This window comes from Paramormyrops kingsleyae, chromosome 15 (assembly GCF_048594095.1).
Source record: "Paramormyrops kingsleyae isolate MSU_618 chromosome 15, PKINGS_0.4, whole genome shotgun sequence".
In the NCBI taxonomy this organism is placed as follows: Eukaryota; Metazoa; Chordata; class Actinopteri; order Osteoglossiformes; family Mormyridae; genus Paramormyrops; species Paramormyrops kingsleyae.
The window spans coordinates 1531060-1552378 of NC_132811.1; the positions used below are offsets into that span (position 1 = coordinate 1531060).

At 44.1% G+C, this 21319-nt stretch overlaps 1 protein-coding gene across 5 annotated transcripts; it reads right to left on the reverse strand.

Annotated features, from left to right (window-relative positions):
• Positions 1 to 1014: 1014 nt before the first annotated feature.
• On the reverse strand, positions 1015 to 21261 carry LOC111860154 (ran-binding protein 3-like). 5 transcript variants are annotated; one of them, XR_011982667.1, is made up of 18 exons: positions 21021 to 21096; positions 14865 to 14920; positions 14666 to 14702; positions 13043 to 13123; positions 12756 to 12827; positions 12288 to 12353; positions 11279 to 11371; positions 10560 to 10678; positions 9109 to 9215; positions 8954 to 9029; positions 8731 to 8830; positions 8445 to 8569; positions 8179 to 8299; positions 7472 to 7614; positions 7186 to 7372; positions 6727 to 6810; positions 3524 to 4609; positions 1015 to 3303 (listed from the first exon to the last, which is right to left on the reverse strand). XR_011982667.1 is itself a non-coding variant. In XM_072699720.1 (17 exons), the coding sequence occupies exons 1-17, from the start codon at positions 21122 to 21124 to the stop codon at positions 4557 to 4559; spliced, it is 1542 nt and encodes a 513-aa protein (XP_072555821.1). In that variant the 5' UTR covers positions 21125 to 21261; the 3' UTR covers positions 1015 to 4556. The 5 variants fall into 5 exon arrangements, 4 of the variants coding, with proteins under 4 accessions (XP_072555821.1, XP_072555820.1, XP_072555819.1 ...); XM_072699720.1 differs by lacking the exon at positions 21021 to 21096 and adding an exon at positions 21103 to 21261 and having other exon boundaries at positions 1015 to 4609; XM_072699719.1 differs by having other exon boundaries at positions 1015 to 4609; positions 10560 to 10675.
• Between the last annotated feature and the right edge of the window lie 58 nt (positions 21262 to 21319).

Sequence of the window (21319 nt, forward strand, 5' to 3'; positions counted from 1 at the left end):
TACACTAAAAGCCTTCAGCCGTGGATGGAGACAGTTACCATTCAGAGGAAGTTCTAATTTATTTATGGCACCTTTATAACAGGTTGGAAATAAAGGATCCAAGAACTTATGAAGTTTTAATTAAGGATTAAAATAGACAACTAATGTCCTTAGATATGCAGGAGGCAAACAGAGATACTTTTATTAAGTATTAGCTGAACACAAGCCAAGGCAGATTTTGTAATAATTAAAAATTCATGGAAACTGTATGCCTGACCCCGTTCTGAAAAGCTAAGCAGTGCGTTTTTCTTCAGAACTGATGTGGCAGACATTTGATCGCCAGTTTACCCACAGCGATTTTCACACGTACCGGATCCAGGCTGTGCATTGGCTTATTTGGAGGCAGTGAATGACACTTTCGGCAAGAGTGAATTTATTTAGTTTAAAACCACTGGGGGTGATAAACAGGATAAAAGGGACACAAGTTAGACGCAGAATCACCCCCACCCCCCGTCACCAGGAGTGTTTTTCCGCCCTGAACTTTAGGGTTATGCATACTGCAGCAGCTGGTGACTTAGTACTTTACTGAAGGATGTCTTTGCATATATTTGCAGGGAAAGAAGGATCCACTGGCTGTTCTGAAGGATGGACAGAGAATGACGATTCTTTTAATGGCAATGGCATCGCACTATTGAACATCTACTGTTGCAGTTCCACTGTCCAATAATTTAAGATTGCAATACCATCAAGTGCTTAAACATCTTCTTTCATTCTTTAAAAGTCTCACTCTCATAGATGCAAAAATGTGTTGAAGCCCAGTTCATATTCTCGGCGATTACAGCAGGGCACACACACAGGGCCAAGAAGATTATAAATAAATAATACTCCCTATTAACCCGGGAGAAAGGTGAAATGTTAGCATCTTCATATTTAAAAAGCAGTTACGCTCACACAAAAGCTATGCGGTCAAAATTTCTAGGCTTAATATTACATGTCTTGATAAATTATCATACATTGACAACCAGGAAACCAACATTTTGTTAAAAGTTTTAATGTAATCAAATACATTTTGATAGGACAGTTTCACATAAACCATTTTAAAACACAAGTGATAGTCTCAGATTAGAAATTTGTTTTTACTGAAGCTGAAAGCATGTGAAGTTAGTCTGGACAGTTGATAACAGGGCTCAAAAATGAATTCTGATTTTGTGGCCAGTCAAATTCCCATTCCTCACTCAAAATTACTTTACACCTCCAGAAGAAAAACCAAAAACCTTACTGCTCTGAGTAACTTTAGGCAGGAAAAGTACTAATAAATCATCACGGTTTAAAGTTTGAGTAAAAGGTCACAAATTACCATTTGCAGGTCTGTCTTTTGGATGTCAGAGGAAAGATTTACCTTTAATAAGATATAAGCTCATAAGAGCAATGATACAACCGTAAAATGTGTGTGTGATATATATTTTATATACACAGACACACACAATTCAGTTAGTTGTGTAGCTTTGCATGTTTACATCTCGTAATTCCAGTTTAATGCCCAAATTCAATACCGTCAACATTTTACCTACAGTATGTTGAAAACAGACTCATACTTCTGCATTGCTTGTTATAACCCAACTTTGCACTGAAATGAATCCAGCAGGGAGAAGATTAAAATATTCATATGTAAGCTGGAGAGAGTCTGAACACAAGCTGCTCAAACGAACGTAAAAGCACCTCGACACTCAAACCTACACGGCCTGGGATTCACCCTCACATGCCTGAGACTCGGAGGCAGGGGGTCCGGAACGCTGAAATGTGTCAGGGTGTGGAAATCTGCTATTTAAAATTATATTAAGAAAGGCAAAGAAACTATGTTGAATAACACAGCAACTATAACAAGCTGTGCGTATAACACACTGGTTTATGCTCTTAAGGTCAAAATGACGAATAAGTTTAGACGGATACCATTAAAATGTAATGAAGGTTCAATGGAGGAAGGAGAAATAAAGTTTTTAAAAATCTCATGAAAATTCTACAATTAACACCACAAAATGGGCCAATGATTTTTATCTAAAATGATTAAGTGTTAAATAGTAACAGGGAGGATCTGTGTGCAAACGCAAAACCAGAGGGATTCCTACAAAAAACCAGCAGCGTTTTGTATTTCACTAGTATTATAGCAGAAAAAGAACCTTTCCGACGTGTTGGAATAAACTTTCACACTGCTTATTCCCATTTGCAGTAAACAGCCCAAGTCAAATGTAAACAGGACAGGAAAAAAAGGACTTTAAAAAAAAAAAGCTGTTAAAGCCAATTCCATTGCATTTATATTTTAAAATTCCACAGTACTGGGAAACAATGCCTTAAACTGTACAAACACGACACATTCATTTGTGAGCCCTGTGTGCAGAGGAGTCATCCTTTGTATCTTGCTACATAAGCATAATATAAAACAAGAGTTAAGCACGAAAACCGGTGACACCTACGAACTGCAGTGAACAGTACAAAATGAGAAGGAATTACCCCTTTACACTATAAGGCTGCCTGTTCAAGAATATACACAAGGAATTTTTACACATCTCCATCGGTACTTCTACTTTGTATTGTCCCTTTAAGTTAAAATACATATTTTCACATCAAAACGCCTGCTACCACACAAGAAAAGGAGCACATAAACATTTTGATATCAACCAATTTTAAACTTGAAAAAAAATGTTCAAAACAAGGGCATTTACATGATTTACCATTTATCTTACAATAGGGGTATTTTTGCCATGAACGGACTGGTGACTTATCTTGCCCTCATGTATGTACAGCGCCACCTGGTGTTCAATATGTAACATAGGCGAAAAAGGGATTATTGGCCGAACCCAAAGCAAGCTTTGAAATAAGGTGCGCCAGTAGTCAAATTCTTTGGAAACACACGCAAAACAAACTCTTTGAATTATAAAAAGAAAAATGCATAATCTAATCTGAAAATAGAACCCAGTCCTAAACCTTATTTAGAAATGCATTTGCCCGACATGAAGGTGGCGAAGAGCAAAACAATTATTGCAATGACTGTGACCTGCAGGCTGCTCACTTGTTGTGCGATGCCATAATCTGAATAATTTAGTATTCCAAGAGGATCTCTCCCAGTCCAAAACCTGGTGCAGACAAGTGTCACCTCCTTAAGGAGTGCTTTAATAGCATGTCTCAGCATATACGTGTGCAACTCCAGACCTATGTGCGTGTCCTGGGTTTGTTCTGGCCCATTGCGCCCCCTGCTGACAACATCCGTCACCGCGGCGCTCACAGCATCAACAGCAAAAATGTTAAGGGACGCTCCAGAAATGCTGCCTAATCAGACAAAAGCTAGAGTTACATAAGCGGAAGTTATTACGAGGTCCATTAAGTTGTTCGAACAGTTTACTCAGGAATCACAGAGCACTTTCTCCAATCAGCTTGAATCTCGCCACCACAGTGGATCATTACGCGATGCACAAATCAATGAGAGGCAGCAGCAGCGAAGCCTCTGAATGCAGTTTACGCTTTAGTGAGAGGGTAGGTACTGTATTACCTGCTGAATGTGACGTCCAACCCCATTTTGAGCAGAGAACCTCACACCCCTGCAAGTGGATTTTCAAAAAAAGCTTTAAAACACAAGCAGCAACACGTGTATCAGACATCACCTGTGGAAGTGATAGATGACCATTGTATAATAAAAAAAATAAAAATTGAATACTAAATGAAATGTACTAAACACAGAACATTTAATGTTGCAAAAGATTGAAAATGTCCTAAAGAATTGGGCAAATATTCACAAAAAATTGACACCAATTCCAAACTGGTGATCAAATGTACAAATTTCAAAGAGCACACAATACGCAAGCAGACACCAACTCAGATGACGAGCGTCAGCACGCCACATACTGGACACAGTGTAACATTTTCATAATGAAATTGGTGTTTTGACCCTTTGTGCATAGACCAACTGGAAAAAACGTGTTAAACAAGTTTTATTTGTCCTAATTTTTTTAACAGGGTGAAATTAAACCAGTTGCCAAAAAGTGACTAAGCAGTATAGCTAGGGAATACGCAATGTTAGAAATAACCATGTAACCATGTAACAGAGGTCATTCAATGAATGATAATATGCAAATTACAAAGTAAGTTTACAACAAAATTGTGGCAGGTGATGATTTTGAGTCATGCTGCAAGTCCCACGTCTCTGTTCTCCTGCCAAATAATGCGATCTGATATCATAAACAGGAACAAGTCTTAAAATGTGCATAACCTCACACAGGGCAGGGGTGGGGGGACCCAAATCCATCTACAGGGCACCCTCTAGCTCATCAATATGATGAGTATGCAAAGTCCTCAACCAATGCTGGGAAGGGGGAGGGGGTCTGAGATTTCAGTAAACAAAAATAAAAATAATCACCCTGGTTTACTATGAACGCAGAGAGAATAAACTGCTCAGCCGTCAAACATCCGGCGTGGACCGTCTCTTCGAGGCTACCACCAAAAGACTGGACTGGAGAGAGGAGTCCCTTGGGTGCCCGAGCCTGCAACGTGCCAGCCGCAGTGTCCTGGCAGGCAGACAGGGGGTGCTATGTGCTGCCGGCTGTGGGGGCTTCTGAGCTCTCGCCAGCCTCCGGGGGGCCTGCAGAAAGAAACAATCCCAGCATTGAATTTACACGCAAGCCCAACGTCACCATAAACAAGCGCTACTCTGCACGGAAACCTCTTACCAAGTAGCGCAAATTCATGTTTGGCCACGAGTACATTACGCGAGGAAGAGGGATAAGGAAGTGCTCAGGAATGAGGATGTAAGCCTTAAAATCGCAGTGTCCACCAGCGGGACAGCGATGCACAGACACAGAGGGATAACTGCAGGCTCAGGAATGAGGAGGTAAGCCTTAAAATCGCAGTGTCCACCAGCGGGACAGCACTGCACAGACACACAGACACAGAGGGATAACTGCAGGCTCAGGAATGAGGAGGTAAGCCTTAAAATCGCAGTGTCCACCAGCGGGACAGTGCTGAACAGAAACACAGGCTTGGGTCAGACAGAGGAAGACTGCTTTCATAACATCAAAATGCTACCCAGAGCATTTCCCTTTCTGCCCTGGAAGCTCACAGGACTACCAAATCTCAGCTGTCCAAGGTTTAAACCTTATTAAAATTATTTCCAACTGTAAATAATATTTCAAGCTCCCCATTACAGCTTTTAAGTTCAGCTGTGGGGTGGAGGAACAGTGAGGAGGAACAGTGAGGCAAGTCTAAGTACACAGCAACAAAGTGTACTTAAAGATCCACTGTTATTTGTTATACAAGTAATATGTAGAAAATGCCTTAAAGCTCAAAATGTTCCGACTCATTTGGAGGTTCCCAAGTCAACTCCTACATATGGTTATGTTTTACAACCATAAGCCTGCGAGATAGCTAAACAGTAAGCCCAGCTAGAAGCAGGTAGGAAATTTCACTGGATAGATTTAAATCCATCTAATTCCAGTTATGCGTGTTATAACAATGAAATAAACACCACGGTCATAAAAAGTCAGGAAGGCAGTAAATACTGCAGACACCAACTCACTGGACTTAAACTTGTCAGAGACAAAGACCAAACATTCTAGAAAGATATGGGCGACTAATTCTACACTACCTTACCACACACAAGTCGGGGAATTTTAAATGTGTCTAGGACACGTAAACATGTCTATGTTAGAAGCTTTTGATGCCAGCTCCAAAAAAGGAAGATGCCCCCATGTTTGGGCACAAAGTGCTGGCAAAGTAATATAAAAATGGTAAAATAATTCTAGGTCTTTCACTATCAGGACAGAAAACTGAACACAGACAAGATTAGACTGATTGTAGGAAGGTAGATTAACACGAAAACAGGTCACAGTACAAGTGTGACGAATACAGGAAATTAATATCTGAGGAGGAGTTTGAGGTGAAGCAAACTTCATCACCAAAAAACCCCTTAAAAAGGGAGAAAGTGAAAGGCGGCATGCAGGTCAGCACAGGCTTCCTGTCTGCTCAGGTCCTCTACAGAGAGCTCCAAGACACAAGATGTCAGTGCATTTAATACCACAGAAACAGCAGGAAGCTTAAATCTGCATTGGAGCAGCTCCGAGTCGCCAGTGTCCACCACCAGGGGGCGTGTGCCACGAAGCAGCAATTCCCAGGTATCTGGAGAACTTCAGCCAAATGTGAAAACTGTCCATTAGGAAGAGGGGTAAGTAACGTTCCTATTGGACAATCCATACATTTGGCTTAAATTATCTGGCTAATGAAGAAAACCTGCCTTGTGGAACAGCCCCCCTGACGGGTGGAGAACAAACAAGGTTATGCTAGGAGATCTAAGCACAAGTGGCTACCCAGAGCATGGGGCCGGCCATGAAGGTCCACCAGCATTCTGCCATACAGCACCACAAATGGGGGGGGGGACAGCGTGAAGCCTGCTCCATTTCACTGTGGGGGGGGGGGGGCAGACTGGGTGCCAGCACACGGGACTCAATCACACACTAGAGGTACTTTTCATCAGGGTGTGGCTCAAACTAGCCTTGCGGCCGCATGCTGAGACTTAATCATGAATTAAAGTCATTACAGCAGTGTTTCCCAATCCGGAAATTCCCACCGGAAGGGAGCAAAGACGTGGACCGGCTGGGGGTCCCCGAGGAGCGGACTGGGAAACACGGCATTAGAGTAAGCCAGGGGTCTCCAACTCCGGTCCTAGAGAGCTACTATCCAGGAGGTTCTCTGTCTGGTATTTACCTGAGAACAGCTGCGGCTCATCAGAAGCTGGGTAGGATAGAAAACCTACTGGACGGTAGCTCTCCAGGACCGGAGTTGGAGACCCTGGAGTAAGCACATGTCCCTAAGGCACTTCAGGGTTTGCAATCAAGCTAAGAAACACTGAGGTAATAAGTCAGATTAAATTTGGGGCAGGAAGAGAAAAGTGCTTATTGCCCAGACTGACAGCATCTTTTCCTAAGGAACGTTTAAATTATCTGCACACTGATTTAACGAGTAACACAAATTACTCAAGGAATAGGTACTTGCGGTGTCTCATGCCAGATTAGAAGAGGTTTGCTGCTTTTACTGATAGCACAGGCTAATATAAGTGCAGCCTCACACCAGAGGAGGAGACTGTCTAAATCCAGACAGATGCTGCTCACGTCCTCCACGCTGCACTAAACACCCCCCCCCCCCCGCAGCCAGGCAGCTACTTACCACTGGCTGGGGTGGAGCCGGTCGCGGGGGCGATGTCATCTTCGTCACTGTCGTCCTCGTTGGATGGGGGCACCTCTGTCTCCAGGGGGGGCGGCTTTGTCTCGGCTTCCTGCTCGGCGCGGCTCCGCAGGGCCAGGATGCGGTGGTGGAGGGCTGCGTACAGCTGCCCAGTGTCCTTTGAACTCGCCTGGGGAAGGACAGAGACGTTTGCCGGGACAGAGCTTTGCATGGGACTGAGGCTGTGAGGGTGTGCGTGCGCGCACTGCATTAACGTCACGACACGTACCGATATGAGGAAGACTTTGACCCCCTGGTCTTCAGTGTCCATGGCAGTGATGCGGATGCTTTTCTCACTGGCTTTATCGATCTGCATCTGGGCCCACAGCTTCGTGTTGAGGATCAGACGCAGGCTTCCCTGGGTCCGCATTACTGAAGCACAGGCACATGTGTATAATCAGCTGACTGTAACAGATCCCCCACAGCTGGGTGCACTGAAGCAGCCCGGCAGATCACATTAACACTCATAAACAGCACTGACACTCTCGCAATGCAATGTCACTGGCAGCAACTGAAATCACATATAAAACTGAGCAGTGTTGCCAGGATGAGGTCAGGTAGGTAACGACAGCTAGCAGGCCATCAATTCCGAATCACTGCTAGGAGAATATACCCCACTGTAAAAATGACTCCGGTACAAACAGCGCAATATTACTACATTTATGGGGCAATGTGTTTTGGAGCACACCGGAGTAAGAGTGATTAACTAGTTTGGGTAACAGGTTTGACTTTCGCTTCACCCGTTAGCGAGTTAGAGTGATTACTATTAGGTATCACGATATATAAAAATGCTTAAAAAGGCTATGGGCAATTTAAAATCACTGGGATCCTTCACTGCTAAGGTAATGAGACCACGTACAGCACCAGACTTTGCATGCACAGAAAGTCCATCAGGGTTGGCAGGCTAATGACATAATGCAAAGCAGCCCCCGTTACCTAATCTCGACTGCAGGGTCCCGACGTCGGTGGACGCCATGTCATTGAGCCGGAGCAGACCCCGGCCCCTTTCCACCCACGACTGGGAAGTCTTGTCGAACACAAATAACTTGCACTGAATCTAGGGAGACGAGACACCGAGATTAACACACTTCTACTCGCACAAGCCGGCAGGCCAATGCACTTGCGGATCAGACGGTGTCGTCGCTGGTGGCGTGGGGGGGGTGTGGGGGGGCGTTGAGGCTGCAGGGGAAGCTCAGGCGTACTTGCAGGACGTTGCTCTCAGACTCCTCTCCAGTGATGACTTCCACCTTTTCCAACAAGCATTTCTTGGCGGTGGCTTTGGTGTAGGCTGCCGCAGACTCCTCCAAGGACTCAGCGACGCTATTCGCTGTAACGGCAAGCAGCAAAGCAGTCAATGACACAGGGAAAGGTACTTCGTTACAATACATGTTGTGCCAAGATTGGTGTAAAAGCACACACAGGCCACCATAATGAGTATAATGGTTAATAAAGGACCTGAGACGCATTTGTTAAGCCTGTTTATCTTGCCTTTTTCAGGCGTGGCATCCTTTGAGGTGGTCTCGCATCCCGGAGCAGCCTGGGGCTCTTTGCTGCCCTCTGCTGACGACTCACTGCACTTCGGGGGACTCTTAAATGGAGACAATAAGCAAACTTACTTCTGTTCTGAAAGCATGAACCTGTCGCCGTTCATGCTCATTTCAACCTATAAAAAGTATTTTGCTGTATTTTTCCATCCTTCCCGAGGACTCACCAGAACACGATCAGACATATTCTGTCCAAAAACAAACTTTGATCCTGAATCGGCATTGTCAGAGACCTTCTTTGAGCTGAAAAACAAATAACGAAATTTGGAATAAACCATGCAGGGGCTGTGGGGGGGAGGCTGTTAATTCCCCTAAGCGTTACCTGGGAGGGCTGATGTACTGTAAGAAGTAGTTAGTCTCCCCCGACTGTGATTCGCTTGCTACAGAACAGCTCTCTTTGATTTCCAGATGTTCACTATTCTGTTCCACCTGAAGGAACAAGAATGTTGTAACTACAGTCCGTCCATGGATTCACCATCATGGTTTACTGTAAACATGAGGACTGCAAGCACAATTCACAACTGCTTAACTGCTTTATTTTTCAACTGTGACAAGGAGCACTGCGGCCCAGTGAACAGCACTGTGGCAGCAGAAGTGTGGGCCGTGGCATCCCCGTCCCCGGTCCCTGTCCCCGTCCTCAGCACAAACATCCCCTGGGGGAACCCACTCATTTTCCTGTCATCATCCACAAACCATGACATGGATTGGGGTCTCTACAGTGCCTGTGTGCCAGTGCGACACACTGGCATGTCGTCTAGGGTGTCGCCCACCCTGGACCAGCTCCAGGCTCAACATGACCCTGCACTGGACAAGCATTTATGGAAAGCAGACGGGTATTTTAAAAGCTTACCATTTTAAAGCCAGGCACTGTAACTAAATATAGAGTAAAGATGTGATGTCCTTATGACAAGCCTGGCTGCTATGGTACAATACTAGCTCTGAAAACAGTGAATGTCACTCCAATAAATTTAAGGATATTTCAAAAAAGCAAACACACATGGAGGAAGTTAAAGAGGCCAGAGACAATTTGCCTAGTATGCTTGTTATAAAATCTGACATAAAAGTATCCAATCTTCCTAGGACACAATGGGACCATAGCAGGCTCAAATGCAGCAACTAATTACTGTATGCTAAAGAAGGGCTCAAGTAAACATTGTCCCACATGGTATCCATGCATTTGCATGGTTAATTAAGCAAGGCGGTAAGGCGGGCAGTCCTACGAAGCTGAAGTCATGGCAAACCTCTCAGAGAGAGCAGGCATGTGCACAAACATACAAACAGCAAGTACACGCATGCACGCACACACGATGTCCAGTGATGAGCAAATTCAGCCTTTTTGAGCCACAGGGATCACTGGTTCGGGCAGCTCCCTAAAACCCGGACCGGCTGAGGGTCTCCAGGGACTGGGTGGGGAAACACTGACTAATCTGCCGTAAAGTCTGTGGGACTGAAGGCCACGATGCCTAGAAATGCCGGCTCACTGTTAAGCACCTCATTTTATTCTTAAATGACTATAGATACAATATTTCAATAAATCACATCCCCAACCTGCAATATCAAGTTCACTAAATCTAAACCTAGTTAAGCAGAATATCTTTGATCTATCAAGAGCCACTTGTTTTCACTCAGTTCTCCCATTTTCCCGCTTCCGAGACATTAAATGAGCATTAGACTCACTCGGACAATACTGCTCCACGCAGAAGCACGCCCCGTACCAAGCATTCGGAATGCACCGATAGCACGGCGTCAGAATGGGTGGCCAGGGTGTCTCACCTGTGATTTGGCCGTCTCCTCTGAAACGCCATCCAAGCTCTCCGCGGTGCTCCGCGAGGTCAGCTGCCCCTCGGAGGACTTACTCACTCCGTTTGTCCCGCTGTTAGAGTCTGGAACTGCTACAAAACAAGCTGCAGTTACAAAATGAGCTGCAAATACATCTCGATATAGCTGACGGGTCACTTGAGCAAGCTGACTTCCTTGGCATTACATCTGGATAGGTATGTTTCTGAAGGATTTCCTAAACAACACGTTATGTTTGTACGTTTATTAAACATTCCAGCTTCTACTGCCATTTACTTCCTTAAGAAATTTAAGCTTTACCTTTCGAGAAGTTCTATCAGCAAGAAACAATGAATGTGCATGCACTACACCAACAGTACAGTTTATGCACTACTATACTGGCAAACATGTTCTGCTCTTAAAAGACACAGATTTACATCTCCTGTATAATGTCACTGGATAAACAGAGGTGGTCGGAAGACATTCACTGTATAATGTCACGGGATAAACAGAGGTGGTCGGTAGGCATTCACTGTATAATGTCACTGGATAAACAGAGCTGGTCAGTAGACATTCACTGTATAATGTCACTGGATAAACAGAGCTGGTCAGTAGACATTCACTGTATAATGTCACTGGATAAACAGAGCTGTCAGTAGACATTCACTGTATAATGTCACTGGATGAACAGAGAAGGTTAACAGACGTGGACTCACTGGACAGGATGAAGGACTTGGGCTGCGGAGCCTGCAGGACGGCGGGGCGTAACACACTGCGCTGCTGCTCCTTGGGCTTTTGGCTTGGGACCCCTGAAAGAAAACAGCCCTTTGATTTGGGCTTAAAGCATCACAGCCTTCACTGCCCCTAATACTTTTGCATTTCAAGCCTATCTGACAATGAGTCTTTGATGACACTGGGCTTCCCGTTTCAGCCAGTGTGTCATTTACTATATTCAGTAGTGGTCGCTCTCATGCCTTAGGGGCGGACTGTTAATACTAGAAGTGTCATTTCCTTGGACGATTTCCTGACATAATGCACGTCCCTTGACCTCGAGCTGCTCCCAGTATCCTTCACCAAAAGACCTACAGAATGCCATATTCCCAGCCCAGGTGTGTATGATTTGGCATTCTGAGTTCAGCTGCGTTTAACATAAACCTGTTAAGAGGGCGGCACAGCGGCTCTGCAGGCCACAGCGCCGCCTCAGACCTCCAGGGCTGGGGGTGTGAATGGCAGCCTGCTCTTCATGTGCAGCGTGCATGTCCTGCCAGCGCTGTGGGTGCTTCTTTGACATACTCTGGCTTTTTCACACAGGTTAGGCAGACTGGCATCTCTCCGCAGCCCACAGTGGGTATGCCTGGTACCCCAAGCTGCCTAAAATAGTTTGTGCTGGATAAGCAGCTGGGTGATGGATAAATAGGGGGACGATTTTTGAAACTAGAAAGATACTTGGCTTACCCATTATTTAAAATCGAGGACTACACACTCGAGTTAGAGAGGCAAACCAGAAGTGTTAAGAAAAACAATCATGGCAGTTTCACTTTAACAATCATTCCTAACAATTGTCTGCAGCTAAAGCACCATTTAATATTCATATCATGCTAATTAAGTTTAAGCAATTCATCCAAAGAGATCAATCAAATGTAATTAAGTGCTTAGATGGACAGGAAGCCAGCCTACAGTGAGTCATGAGGATGGGGGGAGGGAACCGCGGGAGCGAGGGCCCACCTGCACTGGGGGCCTGCCCGTGGATCAGCCTCGGGGGCTTCAGACGGAACCCAAAAGACTTCTCTTCTGCAAGGAGGCCCAAGGCCCAAAAGGGCGGATCAATGGACTTTCATTATTGTAACTTGCATACTGTTAAATTAGCTCAAGTGGCCAAAGCATGAAGAAAGGATGCAGAAAGAGGGAGGCTAAAATGCGTTTCACACACGTTCCCACGATCAAACACCGGAATTTTCAGTTAACAGAATAGCTACAAGCGAGACAGCAAAGTGACAGCTTAAAGAGCTTAATGCAGGCTGCCTTGATGACACAATGGACTCCTGCCTAACCGCCGACAGCATGGGACATCGCACATTGAAGACTCTTTCAAAATATGTAGGAACTCAACAGCAACAAGTAGTACAGTACAAAAATGTCATTTCCTTTAAATTACATAAACTCAAGATGACTAACAAAGATCAAAGGTCTCACCAGGTTCAGAGTCAGAATTTCCAGATGGCGACTGACATAAACTTGATGGCATGAAAACATTGTTCTTGGAAACTGTAATAAAAACACCAATATGTAACAATACTTAGACTTCCAGATTGTTTATAAACAAAATAAAATTAATGAAATTATCGCTGCAAAAAAAGTCGGTAAGAAAAGTATGCAAAGAACTGCTTATAAACTACGATTTTCCTACAATTAATCAAAAAGATAGAAATAAAAGACTAAAACATAAGAAAAATTAATGGACACAAAGTGTAGAGAGCTACCAGAATGTGACGGTGGGAACTGCGTTAAGGAGGATGTTCTCTCTCTCTTCACTGGTGGACCACCATCTTCTTTGTCTGAATCTGCAAAGTAATAAAGCCCTAATGACAAAAGAAAAGCAGGAAGATGCCCCAGTACTGATATAATGTTTCTACAAACAGGGATGGGCAGTTTTTATGATACATGCACAGTCCTGGTACAACACGATATCACACTGTAAATCTGTTCTAACACGATTGATATATTAGTAAACAAGTGCAATACAACATGGAATCGCATTTGTATTTGCGTGATTTTCAGTCATAGTGAAAAGCACTATGTACACTACAATGTGATACGGTCTTAACGAGAAACACTACTTGCAAGCAAAAACAGCTATCCAAGGAAACGATAGTGATGTTTGATTGGTGAACGAATTATTCTTTTGAACCGGTTCTTTGCAGTGAACCAGTCAAACAGGTTTTCAGATCTAAAAGAATTAAACTTTTTGTGCATCCATGCACTGCACAGGTCAAAGAGGCAGACTCTAAAAATATGACGATTTATCATATAAATACACAGCCACCTTTTTAAATTCACTTTTGTAGACTGCCTGTAGCCAAGTTGCCTTCAGTGCCCCTCCGAATACCATAATTGGCTGCATTTGTGCTGTGTACGGCACGTTTGGTTGAAGTGGTTACTAGGCGATTCGCGTGAGACTCATAAGACCCACAGGAGATGTTTATGATGTAATTTCTTAATGTATTATTTCTTATTTAAAATGCATGTAATTACATTTTTGGCCACCAGTATCATTTTCATAATGCAATTCATTTTGTTTGGTGTAAGTTACTAAATTTTGCAATTGCAATTCTCCAAGCTCATTCTGCCATTGAGCATGTGTATTTCAGTGACCGAGGTATTTCAGGAAAGTATTAGTCATGTTGAAACAGGATTGACTATTTAAAATATAAATTAAATACAAAGTACAAAATACAATTTTGTATTTCACTTACTTCATAAAAATTAGTATGTAATTTGTATCAAAACACAAAAATGCACATTAAAGTACAAGAAATACTGTCCCCATAACGCAGCAGCGATGAAGTCACGTGTGCTAAACGTTTACACATACAAAAGGAGGAAGTTTAGTTTTTTCCAAATATTTTAATGAATGGCAATAAGAGCCAAAAGCTGATCACTTGTGTCGAACCAAAAGATTTACAAACTACATTCAGGTCTATTCGTCTTTTAAGATGCAGATATTACTGAGAGGTGTTGAAATTTGAATGAAGTTGCTGTTACTTTTTTATTCTATTGCGTTACCAATATCAGTGTTCATGTGTGTAGACACTTCAGAATATTCGTTCTTTTACTTAAGACACAATACAAATGAAGTCAAGTAGTCAAAAAACGTTGCTCTTATGCTTGGCCATGAGTCAGTGTGAAGGAACAGGCTCATACAGCACAGAAATACATGAAATGTATTTTTGAATTTATTAAAAGTTTATTTCAGTTTATTTTGATACTTCGCTTGGTGATTATTTTATAGTTTTATTTTGATACAAAATATCCTATTTGTAAGTGCGTCAAAATACATTTTAATGTATTTTTGCCCAGCTGCTGCCTTACAAAACCAGACTCACCATCACCATCTTCTGCACTGGATCCATCAGCTGATCTCTGAAAGAGCAGCCAACATGCAAAAGCCATTGGTCAATCATCATCATCTGCCACAGCAGCTTCACCCACATAATAACCTTAGGAAGGGAAGACCTATTGCAACAGGAACATTCATTTCCAGAATGACATTCCCCAGCAGAGCAGCAGGAAGTGACAGCTCACCTTCTGGGCCCTCTCTTTCTGAAACACAAAGACTGGAGGAGCTATGGCAGGTTTTTCTGTGGAAGGGAAAGAAAATGCTCAAACCAGCAGACAAACATGCTTTCTATTACAGAATTTAGGCAAACAACTACGGCTATGTAATATAAAGTATATGGCGACTTATAAAAATGTAAATGGTAAGAGAACGGGAAATGTCGATTCACTGTCAAAGATCATCGCCTGATAGCACACATGAGCTTAAATCACAGAAACAAATGCGATTCCAGCCAATCAGATGGGAGTCTTAAGAAGGCATGGCAATATTGGTCGAGACAGTGGAGCCTGCCATGAGCTGTTGTTAAGGTTCTGAAGAGATAAGGCTCCCTCAGAGAGAGCTACCAGTGTCAGTGCAGAAAGCGACAGCTCAACACTGCTGCACAGACACTGTAGAGGCACCAATACATGTGATTATTTGAGGTCATCTTTTAAAAAAGGAGAATAATCAAAAGGGGTCAGTAGTGTGGCAATACACTGGCAATTTATAAGTGACACGGAACAGGCTGGTGCCGTGTACCGCAAGCTGCCAAAAACTGGACATACTGCACCTGAAGCCTCAACATCCAACAGAACATACTGACTGCAAGCGCTTGCAGTCACAGACACCAGCAGTTAGGGTCTCTACCTTCAGTTACGAAATATGAGACATCACGCACCGCATCGGGTCCGAACGGAGCACTTTATTTTTCCAATACGGGACAATCCCATAGAAATCGAGGACGGGGGGCAATCCATCAAACCTGCGACCATACTGTCAAGTTTCCTAATATTATGCCCAACAAGAAAAAGCTGATTTTTGTATGATTTATTAAAATTAGATTTCAATTTTATGTCCATTCAGTTTGTCATCTTTATTCAGTTTCTCAATGTGGGGGGAATTCTGGGGGAGTTAAACATGAAGCCCTGAAGGAAAGAAATAACGACCCAAATCACATCATAATTAATATCCATGGACTGATATGAAACAAACAAAATCAGTGTAATATAAAATGTAACAATTCACCACTCATAGCCGTCTCCATTTTAAAAGCAGAGCTAGACGTGTGCCTCCCCCCCCCACCCAGCAATGTTTTACAAGACCACACAGCTGGTTAATCACACACTAATAACCCACTTGAACCAGTTTTTCTAAATCCACAACCCCCCCCAAATAAAACTGTCATGGCAGGAGTAACACTTGCTTGTAATATGCCACAATAGCTGCTACCGAACTCCCCATGTTAATGGCCTGTTGTACGAGGCGATTTCATTACCAGCATGCTTTACCCAAGAGCAGGAGTACAGCACTCTCTGCTCCCAGATATCAACACATGCAGAGCAGACCTCGAAACGCCTGCACCTTAGGGAACATCTAGGGCACGGTGCCACTCTTAGCATGGTAACCACTGGGACCATCCAGTCACAAAGCAAACTAAAGGGACCAGCATGTTTCTGAAGTTCCCGGAAACAAACAAATAACAAACAAAAAACGGGAGCATGTGGGGAACAGAAGGAAAATTAAAGGTTCAGTCTCATCAGCCATAATGGTGGACATGGCTGGACTATGACATCACCCCCCCGTTTGAGCTGCAGACCTTAGGGTTAGGGCTGGAACTTTCAATTTAAATAAATAAGCACAGCCAAGCATGGAGCAGCGAAGGGGTTCCCCAACAACACAGTTTGCTGAGGGGGGGGGAGTGGATGCACAGTATTATATGAGACAGGTGGCAACCTTTAGGAATAGGGATGGGGGGGGGGGGGTTAGTCAACCGTTCCTTTGGGTGGTTATTTTTGGTTTGTCTTGTCAGCAGCTATTGCTGAAGTGAGTGCCACAGATTTTGGGTTAACTGTTGCCTGAGCCAAAGAAGTGCTAAAGTTTGTTTCACTAACAGCTACATCACCATCGTGGCTGTGAAATTCCAAAGCTTAGTACCAGCAGTAGATGGATGGGATGCTTGGTGAAAGCAACATGAAGCCATTTTCGTATGTCCATTTCTTATCTGGGTCTACTTAACTGGATAGGCGGTATCCTGTCTCCATTGTCATGAACTCCCTGCAACTACTGCATTCTTCACACTAGCCTGTACTGTTAGAAGATGAAGTTACCGGAGGACTTGGTCCAACGGCAATCCGTGACAAGACCAGAAATATACCAAAAATACTATTCCATCTATCTTCCAAGCACTCACCCAGCAGAGGATCATGGTGAGCCTATCCCAGGAAGCACAGAGAGATGCCACTTCATTGAATGGCCAATAAGCCTAACCACATGCTTCTCAGAGACTGAGGGAGGAATCTGAAGGACCTGAATGAAACCAAGGCAACAGAGCAATAAAATGCAAACTCCAGAAAGGCATAGTGGGGGCAGGATGCACAGCCCCAGTGGACTGAGGAAGCAGTGCTACAAACCGAGCCCCCAGTGGACTGAGGAAGCAGTGCTACAAACCGAGCCCCCAGTGGACTGAGGAAGCAGTGCTACAAACCGAGCCCCCAGTGGACTGAGGATGCAGTGCTACAAACCGAGCCCCCAGTGGACTGACGATGCAGTGCTACAAACAGAGCCCCAGCGCTGAATTAGCTGCCCCCTGCTATGTCACGAAAGTCACATATGGGTCAAATGCAGAGGACACATTTCGTTGTTGCGCACTGTGTGCTGTGGTGTGTTGACAATGACCACTGATCACTTAATTCTTAATTCTAATTCAGTGGACTGAGGAAGCAGTGCTACAAACAGAGCCCCCAGTGGACTGAGGAAGCAGTGCTACAAACAGAGCCCCCAGTGGACTGAGGAAGCAGTGCTACAAACAGAGCCACTAAAAGCAAAAAGGTAGACTGAGTTATAGTGAGGAACTTTACACAAATTAATCAAAACTATTTTTCACAGCCTCTAAAAAGTATGTATGATAACTTCAGGGTGGTCACTAGTGCAATACTATAACCAACAACTTCTCATCACCAAGCTGGCAAAATGCTAACGGTTGCAGGCTGAGACAAGCATTCAGAAAGTCAACTGTGGTCTGAGGTTTGCAGCAGCATCCATGTTTCTGAAGTATATTAAAACGGCTGTAAGCACAAACACCCACACAGCACATCTTTAACACTAAAGCCTCCTGTCTGCCACAAAACACTCATGTTCTTCCTGTCAACAACTTCCCCAGCCTTGCTGGTTGGCTCTAGAATCTCAGATCACCACTTCCTCCAAAACCTCTCCACTGTTCAGCAGCAGGAAAATTAGCTGATCCCTCTTCTCCATATTTAGGCAAACACGTGCTCTACCAGGTCATTCTGCAAGTAGCGATCATTCAGATTATTCATGGTCACTTATTGACTTAAGATCGTTCATGTTTCATAACTGGAAGATCTTTGGCGCATGTCTCTGGATGCATGAGGCACAAGGCATGGGACACCCTGGATGGGATACTAGGCCCGCACTCACCACAGATGCACAAATACCTTCAACTCTAGGAGAACACTGCAGTACCTAATGGAAACCCATACGAAGATAACAGGCTAACTCTGCACACACACAGTCAATCCTAGCTCCATGAATGTTACAGTGATAGTGTTAACCATTAAGCCACCATGCCATCCATAACAAAAAGTCTCAGGTATTTCATATATTCAACAAAACACAGGCCACACCATCTTAAAGGAAAGCATCTCACTCACTCACCACATGGGTAGAAGCTGGCCAATCACTGCTGTGACATCTTGCATATTAAAGAATTTTGAGACTTCCTGCATTTATTCCAAAAAGACCAAACCATGGATAACACAGCTCAACTATGCATCTACCTTCTGATTTTGACAAAACTGCTTTTTAATTAATTACCTACAAGCAGTTGTGGCGTACCAACAAACAAGTATTAAAACAACTAAAATTAATAACCGCTATGGAAATTAAACCAACTGCATGCTGTCTTACATACTGCATGTTAGCAAATTTAGTCACCTATATAATGATAGATTAAAATACCATCTTACAGTTCCTTTCTTTTCAGAACAGAAATTTCTAATCGCGTTTCCTTCCTGAAAAGCACATCCGTAAAATGGCTGGTCAAAAATAAACTTTGGTTATAATTATGATATTTAGCTTAAGACTTGGTTTCGTGAAAACAGTCACGCAGGGGAAGGTTTCCCTCAAAAAATGACAATTAATGAAAAACCTGACGCTGGGAATTTTTTGTGTCGACAGTCGAAAATTATAGGTATTGCTGGGTTTCTGCACAAAAACCAGCAATTTAAGAGTCACTGGAAAGAGTTCAGTGAGCTGCAAGTCACAAGACTAAACTGTCTATGTTTCTCCCAATATCTTATGACAACTTATGTTCACTCCACAAAAATACTCACAGCTGCAAAAGCGATGACAGCCTCACATCCTGTTCCAGCAGACCAATTTAAAGATAATATCCATAAAAATTCAATACAAATACAGCACCAAACACTGGCACTAATCTTAGCAGATTATGGACTGCTCAAATAAAAGGTCTAAGAATATCCCAGATCCAAGTACTTCCAGGTGCAGCAAGAGGCATCAGAATTCACCACTAGCGATGCAATGCACATACATTAGTCTCACTTTACCAGAGTGCATCCCAACACCAGGAAAAATTGATCTATTATGCTGAAAGATCACATGAGTTTTAGCATCAATCTATGAGGATCTCCCCTATCACCAATCCACAATACAATATGCATAAACTTGTGGACACCTTGCAGGGTTTTTCCATACTTCAGCTAAAAAAAATTTGCAGCTCCAAAGCCAATTTTTATTGTACATTAGAGAAGATTCAACAGGCCCGACAACCCTGAGCAGGAAGAGAAGACAGAAGATGGACACAAAGTAACATTTCACATTTTGGGCTTACAGTAAATAAATCATTATTGTTCATCATGAGCTATTCTGGACAGAGTTTGAGATGAGATTCTACTACAGTGGCATTCAGGTTAAATAAAGGATAGCCACACGTGATGAGCGCTACTGAGCCATAAACAGCACTGAAATCGTCAAGGGCGCGTCCTTCATGGCACAAGGCAAGTCCGTGAGAGGAGGGGCAACATTTCGTGTGGCAATAAAAACAGATGCAACTTCACGTGGATCAGCAAAACACGCAAACCAACTACAGTTGCAGTGGGTGAAGAAATAAGCCAGGCGGACGGGGAGGGGAAGCACAGATAAGTGGACAGCTCGGACAAAAACTCCGCAGCAGAGATGAAAAGGCTCAGTCGGGCCAGACAGGCAGCTCAAATAAAACACCTGGCCGGATCCATCTCAGCCCCGAGCCTCCAACAAGAATGACATCGCGAGCAGCAGCTGCCCTTCATGGCCAGTTGCGACTGATATTTAAAAAATAGACATAATTCTACCCCATTGATCATTCAGCCGTTTGGCATAGGACACACCTATATACAGTTTGTTAAAAATGAAACGTGCTATCGCCTATATTTCCTAACGTACCTGCTAAAGCGCTGCTGTCATTAGGCTGAGCTGGGCGACAGCTGGCCCTTCAAGAACAAAAACACCATGGCGACGGTGACATAAAGTGAACATTTTGCACCTTAAAACATGCCAGCGAGACAGACTGATTTTATTCATTTGAGAAATCGGGAGCTGCCCGGTTACGTTATTGGGTTTGCTGTTCCATAAAAGAAAAAAAGATCTTAAAGAAAAGCTGAATGTCTAGTAATAGATCATTTACCAAAAAATAAAGCAACAGTTTAAAGGATATCTGTAAGAATGCGCTAGGAAAACTGTCCATTGACCATGTTATTTCATTTGACACTTTACCTACTACGGGGCCAGACGGCTATTAATAAGCCGATGCCGTCCAAAAGCAGCCAGACGCGCCGATGCTCACGGCCACCGACAGGACCGACGGCTCGCTTTTTTTCCGGTTCGCACTAAGACCAGGGCGATGCCCTCCGCTAAAGGGGCGCGATGGGGGTGCGTCCCGACCCGAAAGCCCCCCGCTTTGGCCTTGCTGTCCCTAATCTCGCCCCGTGTGGGATTATCCCACAGGCCAGGAATTTAACGCGCCGTCCGCCGCCGACTGCCAGACATGTAACGTTATCGCCGTCCCGTCGGAACCGCGTCTAGTCCCGGGCGTCTCGGTGCCGCCAGCCCGCCTCACACGGTCTCACCGGCCCGGGAAGCCTTTTTCAAACTCCGACGCGCACACATTAGTGTTTGTTTTGCTTTTCCCTCCGCTCCGCCACCCCTTACCTTCGTTTGCCAGGTCCGCCATTTTACTTCCTTACTTATAGCGACGATGCCCCGCGCTGGACATGCGCGCTATTTCTACCCGACGGCGGGGCGGGCATGTTCACGCGCCGCTGCGTCCTCGCGGAGCTGGGGGCTGCTTTGCGGACATGCCGTCTGCGAACTGTACATCCAGCGCAACACCTATTGTTGCTCAGTGGCGTTAAGATGTTTAATTGCG

What these genes read in the sequence shown, in the direction of transcription:
- LOC111860154 (XM_072699718.1), bottom strand. Translation starts at nt 21,060, where the DNA reads ATGTGTGCGCGTCGGAGTTTGAAAAAGGCTTCCCGGGCCG. An exon ending in ATATGTCTGATCGTGTTCTG is followed by an intron (nt 8,831 to 8,953) that starts GTGAGTCCTCGG and finishes TCTCCATTTAAG; the next exon opens with AGTCCCCCGAAGTGCAGTGA. An exon ending in TCAAAGTCTTCCTCATATCG is followed by an intron (nt 7,373 to 7,471) that starts GTACGTGTCGTG and finishes GTCCTTCCCCAG; the next exon opens with GCGAGTTCAAAGGACACTGG.